Consider the following 13,557-nt stretch of genomic DNA (forward strand, 5'->3'; position numbering starts at 1 on the left):
TTTTATATGCAAGAATTTGGCATAATACTTTGATGTTAAATGATTTTCTATAATTTTAATAATAATATTTAATTTATAAATATTCTTTTATTAATGATAAATATTATTTATTATTTTGTATAAATAAAAATAATTATAAATATTGAATATTTTTTATTTCGATTAAGTTAAATTTTCTCTCAATTTTAATTCAATTCGATTAATATTTTAGAGTTGGTTCAAAAACTAATTAGTCAAAAATTCAGTTTGATTTATTTCGATTAACCAAATGCATACCCTTGATTTGCCTCTCCAATGAAATTTTTGTAGCTCCACCAACTCTGTACCTTCACTCTTATCACTCGGATTTTCATTCAATTCTATAGAACGTTTGCTTTCTTCTAGTCTTCTTCCAAACATCATATTAAGAATTATTAGAAATTGATTTTTCAGATAGACAACTTTGCTTCAATGGAAAATAATCGAGCTCATAAAGAAAAAGTCGTTGTGGATTGCTGAAAACACGTTGGCAGCGATTGCTCTGTTGTTTATAAAAGAAAGATGAGTTATTATAAGCTTAAAAAGATGAGTGGTGTCCTTTAGAGGCTAGAAGAGAAAATTGAAATGTTGGCTTTAGATAAATGCTGGTACGTACATGCAAATGACTTTTTCAAGAAATGAAAATTTAAAAAGACGTTTTTAGCATCGAATTATCTTCTATTGAAAATAAAATCCAACCAAAGTAAAGAACTAATTAAGTCAAATCAAACCAAAATAAATTAGAACTAATTGAGTCAAATCAAACCAAAATAATTTGGTTCAATTCATTTCAATTCGTTGGTTCTTCAAATCTTAATAACTAAAACAAAACAAACCCAATATTACAGATCACAAGAATTGAAACAAATCAAACATAAATCTTTAGATTTCAAAGCAAACCCAACACTTCAGATCAAAATAAATTACCAATACATCTCCAAATAACAAAATCACAAGAGATAGAAAAGGGCTGGCATCGCAAACGACTCTAGAAACAAACTAGCAAGATGGAGAAGGTTGGGGTTAGCGTAGCGTGAGTATGGAAGATGCCATTGGAGTCGCGAGATGGGCTTGTGATACTCACCAGATCAGAAAGTTGATGCCCAAAACAAATGAGACTCGACAGATCAGAAAGTTAATGCCCAAATTTGGAAGACGTCAATGCAGCGTATAGGTGGCAATACAGAGCCTCAAGCCATTTCAATTCACAAATGCTATTTGGGAGACTCTTGAGCCTTTCACATCTGCCAAAATTGAACTCGACAAGTGAATCATAACAACCATTTGATGAGGGCAATACTTCTAAACTTCCTATAATCTGCGGAAACATGATGAGATTCGGGCAGTAATTGATATTAAGGTTAATAAAAGCATTGCAATGTGTTAAAATTTTGAGATTTTTCAAGAAGACGTAAGATCACTTTTTGTTTTTTTGTAATCTTTAAAGTTCTACTGTCAAATTTGTTAGGTGCAATTGTATGTCTCTCCTTGATTTAAAAAGATTGATTAGAAAGAAGTTGAAACTTGCTGTAGTAGATATGGATCATGCTTTTTATAATATTTTTGTTGCTATATACGCAGCCTAATCTAATGAAATCAATATGTGAATTATGCATTTTCAATCTTGTGTTGTGTGAGGTAGAGAACCTCTATTCTCTTTGTAAGTTTGCTGTGAGAAAATCCAACAAATGGTATTAAAGCTTCCATCTTAAGGGGGCCTACGTCTATCTTTGTGAGTTTTAAAAGGGATTTGAGAGTTGTTTCACCAAAAATTTGAGAGGTTATCCACAAAATATCCTCTAGCAATGGTTTATTTCCTCTTCCACTTATTTTTACATGTGAAAAATATGATTTTTGGGCCATAAAAATAAAAGCATTTTTTAGAGCTCATGACTTGTGGGATGTGGTAGATACTAGAAGAGATCCGGTGCCTTTACCACCAAATCTAACCTTGGCATAAATCAAATATGGTAGTGATGAATGTGCCAAGAAATACAAGGCTTTAACTTTCATTCATCAAGCTGTCTCAAATTTAATCTTTCCAAGAATAGTTGGTGCTTAAACAGCCAAGGAAGCTAGGGACAAGCTCAAAGAAGAGTTCCAAGTGAGTGAAAAGGTGAAATCAGTCAAATTGCACACTCTTAAAAGGGAATTTGAGATGCTCAAAATGAAGGATGGTGAATCAATCAAAAAATAATCTACCAAATTGATGGAGACTGTGAAACAAATGAGGCTTTTTTAAGAAGATTTTCCAGATGGAAAATGTAGAGAATATTATTGTAATGGCCCGGCCCACTAGTGATATTGTCCGCTCTGGGCCGAAGCCCTCACGGTTTTAAAACGCGTCACTAGGGGTTACGAACCACCAACTTATAAACCCAGCATCTCTCCTGTGTTTTGTCGATGTGGGATTTGCCTAGGGTGTTACAATCCACCCCCCTTATGGGACTCAGCGTCCTCGCTGAGGTTTGCCCCACCATCGTTCAAGGTTGCCTGCACGCGAGCGCTCGATACCACAAATGTAATGGCCTGGCCCACTAGTGATATTGTCCGCTCTGGGCTGAAGCCCTCACGGTTTTAAAACGCGTCAATAGGGGTTACGAACCACCAACTTATAAACCCAGCATCTCTCCCGTGTTTTGTCGATGTGGGATTTGCCTAGGGTGTTACAATCCACCCCCCTTTATGGGACTCAGCGTCCTCGCTGAGGTTTGCCCCACCATCGTTCAAGGTTGCACGCGGAGCGGCTCTGATACCACAAATGTAATGGCTCGGCCCACTAGTGATATTGTCCGCTCTGGGCCGAAGCCCTCACGGTTTTAAAACGCGTCAATAGGGGTTACGAACCACCAACTTATAAACCCAGCATCTCTCCCGTGTTTTGTCGATGTGGGATTTGCCTAGGGTGTTACAATTATGATTTCTTTGCCAGGCAAGTTTGAAACAAAAATTTCTGCAATTGAAAAGTCATGGGATGTGGAGAGACTCACAATTGCAGAGTTAATTAGCGAACTTCAGGCTCAAGAGCAAAGAACTTCAATAAGAAATGAAGAAGTTATTGAAGGAGCCTTCTAAGCTTTCTGAGCCAAGAACAAAGGAAAAACTTCATCAAGCACAAAGGAGAATGAAGCTAAAAAACAGAGATGATAGTGGGAAAAGAAATTTTCCACCTTGTGGTACTTATGGGAAGACAAAACATAGTAAAGATAGATACTGGAAAAGGGCTCAATGCAATTTTTGCAAGAAGCAAGGTCAAATTGAAAGGTTTTTCAAAGCAAAGCAAAATCAATATCAAAAGCAACTTGCTCAACAAGCCAATTTCAGTGAAGATCAACAAGAAGCTGAAGAATCTTTATTTGTTGCATTTCAAGTGTGTGAGTCAACAAAGAAATATATTTATATTGTTGACAGTGGCTATACAAATAACATGGCCAATGATGCAAGTTTTTTCAACTTTTTGGATAGATTTGTCAATACTAAAGTGAGAATAGGAAATGGAGAAATTGTACAAGCTAAAGGAAAAGGTTCAATTTCACTCCAAACGAAGAAATGTATGAAGCTCATTTCTGATGTTTTGCTTACTCCAAAGCTTGATCAAAATCTTCCTAGTATTGCACAAATGATAAAGAAGGGATACTCTATGGTATTTAAAATGGATTTTCATTCCATTTATGACTCACATGACTATAAGGCTATTGAAGCAAGATTGGAGAATAATAGCTTTGTTTTAAATTTGAAATATGATGTATTTAGTGTTGTACCTAATGAAATACTTGACTGTGATAAAGGTGAAAGTGAAAAGAAAATTTTAGTACAAAAAAGTGATTCTGTAGGTGTTGAAACAAAAGAAGGGTGGTGCAAAGTAGTTGTTTTTGATGCTTTTTTTTATGTTAAAGACTCAAAATTAGATGTTTGCTACAATAAAATCAAGGAGGAGTGCAAAAAGATTAAACTAGCTATAAAATTTCAAAATGAGAATGGTAGGAGAATGGTTATTGCCTCAAGAACAAATCAAGTTATTTGGTTCAAGAAGAGTTTAGTTAAGCAAGCTAAAGTTTCTTATGTTTCCAGCAATAAAAAAATATGTTGTTTCAGTTGCAAGAAGTCATTTTAAGTATGGCAGAATCAAGCAAGGTGATGTGAACTTTCATATAATTAAAGAAGCTAAGAAGAATTATTTTGTGGAGCCTTGGGAACAGGATCACCATTTGTAATAATTAATATTGGTTTGGTCAATTTGGGAGTAGTTTTCCCTACTTCTCTTGTTGTTGATGTCTGTTTCTATCACTCGCTCTAGGAAATCTAGATTGAAAATAGCTCAGCTTGGATGATGCAAGGATTGCATTCTTGTGACTCATCTTTGGTATACAACAGTTGGACTCCACACATATTTAGCTTTAATTGAACAAACTCTTTTGAGAAGTTTCAATTTCACTTTGAACTCAAAATTTGGCTTTGTTGACATTGCAACTATTTTGTTTAAGCCAATTATTTAGCTCACAACTTGAATTACAATTGTGCTAAAAGAACAAATGGTCTGATTCCAGGACAGCCTCTGAAGGCCATAAAATACCACTGATATCAACCTCTTTGTTACCTTTAGATTTTTTGAAGTGGCATTCACATGTAAAGGTGTAACAATAATCTAGTGAAATAGTATCTTTGAATTCAAAAATAACACTAAAAGAAAAAACTAAGAACACAGAATTAAAGCAAGATGGAGGCAGCAAAGTATCTATTGAAGATCCTAAGTTTTGATAGCTGAACCATTCTAGAATTTCACTTCTAGGTAAACCAAAAGAAGAATTAGAGAAATCTTCTTTTTAACTCTTCAATATGAAAAAGGGGATGCAAAACAAAAGAAAATAAGATCTTAATATATAGGCCTTACTAGGAAGGCAAGAAAGAGAGAGAGGGAATAAAGAGAGGCTTGCTGTACTGTAAGCCATGACTCTTTCTTCAATTATGAGCTGCACATCTGCCATATTGTTGTCATGTAAATTCTAATCCAAAGTTATGCAATTAGAATAATTGATCCTATAATAATTTTCCACTCTTCTTTGTGTTCTTCCGTAGGTGCAACGTATGAAGTTGATACTGCACTTTCTAGCAATGTACAATTTATTGCACTAAAATGTTGTAGTTGGCATGGAAGCTCTAGCAAACCTTGGAGTCTCTTGCAATTGTTTAGATATAAAGTTCTTAATGATGAAAGGATATAATGTCAATGGGGATTTCTGTAATTGCAGTGCCATTTAGATCTAGCACTATTTAAATAAATTTTAGTATTTTTAAAACCATTTGATGTTGCCTAGTATTCTCAGTCACCAAATGAACGTGATTGGATCTTGAGTTACTGGAAATCAAAAATAGGGTGAGGTTGGCGACCTAATGGCAGTCACTTTAATGCCTAAGTTAGATAGTGCTTTTGCAATGCTTTTGGAAAGCAATGTAACAATGAAAGCATAGAGTTCAATGTAAAATATACCTGTGTAGGCACCGGATGCTTATTTTATGATATGTTGAGAAATAATACGGCGCTAAACATGGAATTTTGTTGGTTAATGCCATGTTATTAGCTTTCGTATGCTACGGAACCATATCCTATCAGTGCAATTTTCGACGGTGATCGCAGTTATCATTACATGCCATAATGAGTTGGGGTCTTGACTAATCTCCTTATGCTCGGAAACAATGTCCTTTGGTTAACCATTTGGTCATTTGCACATGGTCTTCCTAATTAGAGTAACCTATCTTTGTTAGGTTGGGTTAAGCAAGCATGCCAGCTTAATAAGGATTAAGTCGAATTAAATCAGAATTAGGGATGGACTATATCATTAGTCCCCTCTAATTAGAATCTTTAGGTTTAGTATGGTGGACAATTATGCCTCGAGAGTGATGCGACACGTGTTGAGCTATTATGATGATATTGATGGTGTGAGCAGCTATTTCTATTAACACAAAATGCCAAATTGCTTCGTTTTAGTGTTAGAGATACTTTGGCAACAGATTTCAAATTTCATGCATTAATTGCAACACCTATAAATGTGACCTTGTGAGAAAAAAACTTCATTTTGGTTTGCTTTGTATTTTCACTTGGTATTATACTCTAAAAAATTCTATTCTTCTCTGTTATGCTTCCAGTAAGGCTCTGTCAAGCATAATCAAGGGTAAAAACTACTTTCCATTCTATTTTCTTTCTGTATTCCTTATTTTCAACCAAAATGAATGAGAGGGACAACTAGGAGACCTAAGCAACTATGTTTATGAGATACTCTCGAAGCTACGATAAGTTGGAGAGGATAAAAGTAGTAGTAGGCTCATTGTCAAAAACTACAGTAGAGGAGGTTAGCGCCAGTGCTGGCAACAGCAATGAAGTGGCACCTAAGTCTACAGATTCTGTTGAAAAGACAGATAGCTATAAAGAAGTAAGAAATGTTGCTATAAGGGGTGGGGTTAGGCATTCAAGAAAAGCTGCAGCCGAGCTCCCTGGTTATAGATGAGATCGCCTAGGAAATAGGCCCGATCAAATTTTCAGTGCTGGTGACGAGCTACTTTATCCTCAAAGAACTTTATGAGGCTGAAGCTTGTGATGATACCTAAGGGTTGATCATCACTTCGAAGGAGGAGATCAGATCATTATATATAAATGTCGCAAGGTATTTTGCGGTCGCCTAGACGAAAGCTCTTCACCGAAGTGGAAAAAGTGAGGAGTCACCACTTTAATTTTGAGGAAAATTAAAGAAAACCATTTGTGAAAATAAATTAGAAAGAAACCACTTCGAAAGCAGAGATTCTAGGTTCGGGGTCCGTATACGGGCGTGGAAGGTGTTAGGCACCCCGCCTCATCCCTCAATGAGGGTAAACAGATTTAATGTTATGTTCTTTCATAAATTAAAAGGGTAATTAGCGGTTTGGGATAGTGATGATGTTAATCCTTTGTGTAAAATAAAGGAATGTTTGATATTTCACTTATATTTGGTTGCCCAAGAACACGAGTTCATGAGATGGCCCTTTAGTGAATAGGTGTTTGAGTGAAGTTATCTTGTGTATTGGGGTCGTGTCATTTAGTTTGGATTTTTGTTTAGAGAGCTCGGGTGGGGAGCTTCTCCCGATCTCTAGATATGTTTTATCAAGGGTTGTAAGCGGGAGATTTCGGATAAGAACTCTCCTCCTATCTCCCTGTTTGATTTAAACGAGAATCAGGTAAGAACTCTCCCCCGATCTCTTAGGGTGTTCGGTTTAAAATTTAATGAAGGATCTCGGATAAGAACTCTCCTCCGATCTCCGTGTTTTTTATTTGAATGAGGATCAGGTAAGAACTCTCCCCCGACCTCTTAAAGTGTTTGGTTCAAAATTTTAAATGGAGGATCTCGGATAAGAACTCTCCTCCGATCTCCGTGTTTTAATTTGAATGAGGATCGGTTAAGAACTCTCCCCCGATCTTTTAAAGTGTTTGGTTCAAAATTTCAAATGGAGGATCTCGGATAAGAACTCTCTTCTGATCTCCATGTTTTAATTTGAATGATGATCGGGTAAGAACTCGCCCCCGACCTCTTAAAGTGTTTGGTTCAAAATTTTAAATGGAGGATCTCGGATAAGAACTCTCCTCCGATCTCCGTGTTTTAATTTGAATGAGGATCGGGTAAGAACTCTCCCCCGATCTCTTAAAGTGTTTGGTTCAAAATTTTAAATGGGGGATCTCGGATAAGAACTCTCCTCGGATCTCTGCATTTTAATTTGAATGAGGATAGAGTAAGAACTCTCCCCCAACCTCTTAAAGTGTTCGGTTTAAAATTTTAATAAGGATCTCAGATAAGACTCTCCTCCGATCTTTGTGTCTTAATTTGAATGATGATCGGGTAAGAACTCTCCCCCAACCTCTTAAAGTGTTCGGTTTAAAATTTTAATGAAGAATCTCAGATAAGAACTCTCCTCCGATCTCCGTGTCTTTATTTGAATGAGGATTGGGTAAGAACTCTCCCCCGACCTCTCAAAGTGTTCGTGATATAAGACTGAACTTTTCACCGATCTCATATATGACTACCTTGTTCGAACTCTTTGGCTAGCTATATCCGATCTCTCTCGGTTACTAGTCTGGGGCCCAATCTTATCTCGATTCCCGCTCTATTATGCTATTTCCTAGACTCGTTTAGTAGCCCGACCTCATAACTTTTTCCTCTGGTTCCCTATTCATTCTTTGATTATTTTTATTTATTCAAAAAAACTTTCACGTTAAGATACTTCTACCAACATTTTATTGGGTTACCTACAAGTTAACCAGAACACCTATTTTCGAAGGAAATAAAAACTAAGAACAAATAAATAACGTGAATTGATAAATAGAAAAAGTAAACTCAAGAAAATAACTATCGGCCTAAATAATCTACGTGGGGATTTTTAGTATAACTAAACCTAATGGAAACTTCGAGAATAAAAGCAAAGAAAGTAAAATGTGAGCGTTCGGTAAAGTGACAGTCTAGACACTTACCTGTGTAAGGTCAAGGCTATCGAACTAATTCTGGGGGTCACAAATATTGTAGAGTTGAAAGCTAGTGGTACAGGGACTAATGCTTACTTTGAAATAGCGAGAACCATGTCAAAATGCAGTTGAGCCGAAGCGACAGAAACCGGGTTGGAATGAGATCAAGCTGGGAGAATAATATGCTGATGTTGGAGTGATGAAGATGAGACTGAACGGAAATGGTAGCGCAGAGTAATGAACAGACTGAAAATGAAAGATTTCAGGGTTCGAAAACTCCTTAAGAAAACTAGTTTCTGAAGTTTCTCGATTTTATGCAAGCTCCGAATGGCAAAGTAGCAAGACTGAATTAAATTTCAGAGCCTTTTCACTATAATCACCACTACCCTTTTTTTGTCCATCTCTCTACAGTATTGCATGCAGGTATTTATAGGGGACGGGTGCTCCTAATGTAGGGTCAGGATCTCTTCTGGGGAGATGGAAGGTTTGGATTTAAAAGGACATGATCCGATGCCTGAGAATTGAAAAGAATCAAAATGGACGGCTAAGATCCTATTCAGAATATCTGTCCTTTCTCTTTTTAATCCAACGGCTCAGGGCCTTTCCTGTCAAGACGGATCTAAAGGCTGGGAATAAAAGGCACCGATCCTGTCGTTTACTTTTTTATCTAAGGGCTTCGGGTTCGTCCTTATAAGTAAGATCAACGGTGGAGATTGAGATGTATAGGACTACCATAACTGTCTTGGCGTCTGTCAGCAATGTGGGTGATTCTGCAAATGAGCCATATGGTGAAGATTTGATCACGCCTGCAATGCTTTATCTACCTCGGCCCTGATTATGAAGAAAGTTATTGGAAGTCTTATCCTCTTATTGCTTTCCAATCTCTATTCCTTCTGATCTCTTTGTCATGACTCTTTTTCGATCTCTCTCACATCGGGTCCCTCATCGCTCCCCGATTTGAGATCGCCCAAATGATGAAATTTGATCTTTAAAGGTTCTTTCAATGATGTAATCTGACCTCTTGGGATCGCCCAAATGATGTAATCTGACCTTTTGGAAATAAAATGAAATTTTATTTGAAGGTCATTATTTAATTATTGCATTGGTTATTTTTCTGATCTCTGATGTGCATATCCGATCTGATCTCTAACTAAATCGTCCTTAACCGATCTGTGACTCTGAACATTTGCCCAATCCGACAACCCTAGCTAACTAATCTCATTTTATTTTATTTATTGTGTTTTCGGAACCTTCCCGCGATGTGTCAGGAAAGCGGGCGGATTCCGCTAACCGATGCTTTGCTTGGGACTCTGTGAGCATTCAATGCTCAAATGGGTATAAATAGGGGGAGGGTCCATCAGTTGCTCCCCTATGTCACTTTCAGCACTCTTCTAGTGACTTTAATGTTCTCTCGTTTCTTCAAGTGTTTTCGGCACCGATCATATTTCGATAAGGGTTTTGATCCTTTTCTTAGTTAAACCTCTTTTGTTTTCTGTGAAAATGAGTGGCGCCAATGGTCAGAGAGCGGTGAGCCCCCCTTCCGTCCATATCTCGTGGACGTCGAATGAAGTTGAGGTGGTCAGGCCAAGTGGGTGACCTGAGCCTCCTACGACTTCTGCTTTAGCCCACGGTCGAGCGGCCCAATCAAGATAGTCATCTTCCTCAGGGAGAGAAAATCTTCCCGTGGATGAGTTGCCGTCAGTCCTCCAGGAAACCAATCTGCAGTTCATTAGTCAAGAGTACAACCTTCAGACCAACTCTTACGAGCTTATCAGATGCCATGGCGATCACCGAGCCAATCACTTCTTTGAAGAAAATGATGCGATCATGGTGTATGAAGAGCAATTAAAAGCCGGGCTTCGGTTCCCCCTTAATGACTTCTTTAAGGACGTTCTGAAGTTCCACCACGTATGTGTAGCCCAAGTGCATCCGAACTCATGGCAAATTCTGGTGGCTTTTAGAGGCTTATGCCGGGCCAAGAAGCTCGAGCCTACAGCGAAGGTTTTTGCCAAGTTGCATAGGCTCACTCGTCGAAAGGACGATGAGTACTGGTTCTTCCAAGCCAAACCGCACTGCGGGCTTTTTACCGACCTCCCCTTTTCACTGAAGAATTGGAAGAATCGCTTTTTTATGTTGAGGAGCAAGATTCTAAACGGTTTTGAGGGCTCCCACGTAGTTGGAAATATCTGGTCCCATCAATTCCAAAGAAGGTCGCCCTGAGTAGGGACGAGGGTGCCATGATAATGGAATTAAAGGATCAGGCGGCCACTCACAAATATTCATGCTTATACACCGTTATGGCCGAACTGAGATGGTGGCTGATGCAGATGATCACCAATGAAGATTATGAACTGCAGCTCTCTGACCTCGGACCCAGGATCAGTGTAACTTAAATCTTTAGTCTCCTGATTTAGGTAATCTCACTAACTATTTTTCTGCGCAGAAATGGCAGCAAGCGAAGGTGCAAAGGAGAGCCGCAAGCGAAAAAGAGAAGTTTGCCGAAAGGTACGAGAAATGAAGATCGCCACAGCATCACAGACACCAAGGCGAGATTTAGGAAAAGTATCGGGAGACTCGTCCCGACCTTCGGGACAACCAATCCCAGAAGTAGAGGTAGCTTCTTCCCCTCCTCGACAAGAAGATCCAGCGCCTCTACCTGTTCCTTCAAGTGCAGAAGGGGGGTCTTCCCAACCTACTGTGAGGACCCTTTCTCATGGTGCCCAGGTCCTCATCCATTCTCTGGAGAAGAACCGATCAGTTCGGGGGAATCCGGGCTTGGCCAAAGTTCTGGGAGCTTCCATCTGCCTCCAGGATGATTGGAACAGGCTGAACTCGGACAGTATTGACGATCCCTTAGCTCAGACAATGAGTCTGAGCGTAGAGAGCTTGGTGAATCAGCATATAATCAGGGAAAAAGCTCATCTCCTGAGGCAGGAAATTCTAAAGGTGGTCCAGGATGCCGCTTCCGCCTGAGCCCAACGTTCGTCCGCCCAGGACTATATTGTTGAAATCGAGGGTCGGATGAAATCCTACGAGGATAAGTTGACTGAACAAGATCGTGAACTTGGAGAAGCTCGGGCGCTCCGAACTGCAGACGTCGGTCGCCTTACCGAAGAACTCAAAGTGAAAGAAGAAGAGGCTGTGACGAAGGAAGCTAGTGCTTACGTGAATGCACACAGCGATCTTCTGGCCGAGCTCGAGAGACGTTATCCTGGGGAAGACTTCTCCTGGATGATGGATCTTGCTCCTAGAAACGAAGAGGGGAGCGAGGAGGAGCCTGAAAGAGAGAGAGAGAATGAACGAAATGATGATGTACCTAGAGAACAGGCTGGGGGAGACCCTCCAGCCGAATGACTTGTAACTTTTATTTTGAGATGAAATGAAATCCCTTTTGTTCAATTTCTTGATGAGATCAGAAAGTATCCAAATTGTATGAGTGCTTGATTATTTAAACATATTAGAACATTAAACTTAAAAGCGACTATTAATCTAAGTATAAGAGGTCAGAAAAACATTATAAGCATGAGATCGGCCTAAGCCGAGACCAAACACCGGGTAGAATTTTAGAACATTAAAATTGGAAAGGCTTGATTTGAATTCTTAAGATCGGAATCACCATTAAGTCAGATTGAAACCTTAACTTTATTTTAAGGAATGTCTGAGTCATACAAGTGAGGAACCCAATCTTAGTGTTAGCTAAACAACTTCCCACAATATTTGTAAAGAAGAGATCGGAAATGAGACTGGATGGTACGGAGACCTGATATTGGTTTAATCTCCTTTGACAAGAGATCAGAAAACAATCGACTAGATGTGGGATCGGTTTATTTCATGATCGAGTCACTTCTGATCGAAGGATGTCAGCTGGGAGTCGATTTTCAAAGTCCATTGACCTCGGTGATCGGCCAAAATATGGTGTCGACAACTGTCCCTCTTTACATAATTTCTATTGAAGGGAATAAAATTTTCCCATATAGGAATTATGTAAAGATACAGACCCATATTTTGGGCAATTGGAGTAGTAAAAATTAAAACGCCGAGAATCAAAATTTGGCTTGGAAGTTAAAGTGGGAAACTAAAATCAACTTAGATCAAGAAACCAGAGGTTGATGACAGGAATTTAAATGTGAGAAATTAAAATCAACTTGGATCAAGGAATCAGAGGTTGATGACAGGAATTTAAATGCTGAAAATTAAAATCAACTTGGATCAAGGAACTAGAGGTTGATAACAGGAAATTTAAATGCAAGAAATTAAAATCAACTTAGATCAAGGAACCAGAGGTTGATAGCAGGAATTTAAATGCTAGAAATTAAAATCAACTTAGATCAAGAAACCAGAGGTTGATAGCAAGAAATTTAAATGTGAGAAATTAAAATCAACTTGGATCAAGGAACCAGAGGTTGATGAGAGGAAATTTAAATGCAAGAAATTAAAATCAACTTGGATCAAGGAACCAGATGTTGATGACAGGAAATTTAAATGCAAGAAATTAAAATCAACTTGGATCAAGGAACCAAGGTTGATGACAAGAATTTTAAAATGCTAAAAATTAAAATCAACTTGGATCAAGGAACCAGAGGTTGATAGCAAGAATTTAAATGCGAGAAATTAAAATCAACTTAGATCAAGGAACCAGAGGTTGATGACAGGAAATTTAAATGCAAGAAATTAAAATCAACTTGGATCAAGGAACCAGAGGTTGATCACAGGAAATTTAAATGCAAGAATTAAAATCAACTTGGATCAAGGAACTAGAGGTTGATGACAGGAATTTAAAAATACTGAAAATTAAAATCAACTTGGATCAAGGAACCAGAGGTTGATAGCAAGAATTTAAATGCTGGAAATTAAAATCAACTTGAATCAAGGAACCAGAGGTTGATGATAGGAATTTAAATGCTGGAAATTAAAATCAACTTGGATCAAGGAACCAGAGGTTGATAGCAAGAAATTTAAATGCTGGAAATTAAAATCAACTTGGATCAAGGAACCAGAGGTTGATAGCAAGAAATTTAAATGCTAGAAATTAAAATCAACTTGGATCAAGGAACCAG

At 38.2% G+C, this 13,557-nt stretch overlaps 1 protein-coding gene across 1 annotated transcript; it reads left to right on the plus strand.

Annotated features, from left to right (window-relative positions):
- The first annotated feature begins 3,064 nt into the window (after positions 1-3,064).
- LOC131171172 (uncharacterized) lies at positions 3,065-4,132 on the plus strand. The gene has a single exon (XM_058130643.1). The coding sequence runs from the start codon at positions 3,065-3,067 to the stop codon at positions 4,130-4,132; it is 1,068 nt and encodes a 355-aa protein (XP_057986626.1).
- The last annotated feature ends 9,425 nt before the right edge of the window (positions 4,133-13,557 follow it).

This window comes from Hevea brasiliensis, chromosome 12 (genome assembly GCF_030052815.1).
Source record: "Hevea brasiliensis isolate MT/VB/25A 57/8 chromosome 12, ASM3005281v1, whole genome shotgun sequence".
Classification (NCBI taxonomy): Eukaryota; Viridiplantae; Streptophyta; class Magnoliopsida; order Malpighiales; family Euphorbiaceae; genus Hevea; species Hevea brasiliensis.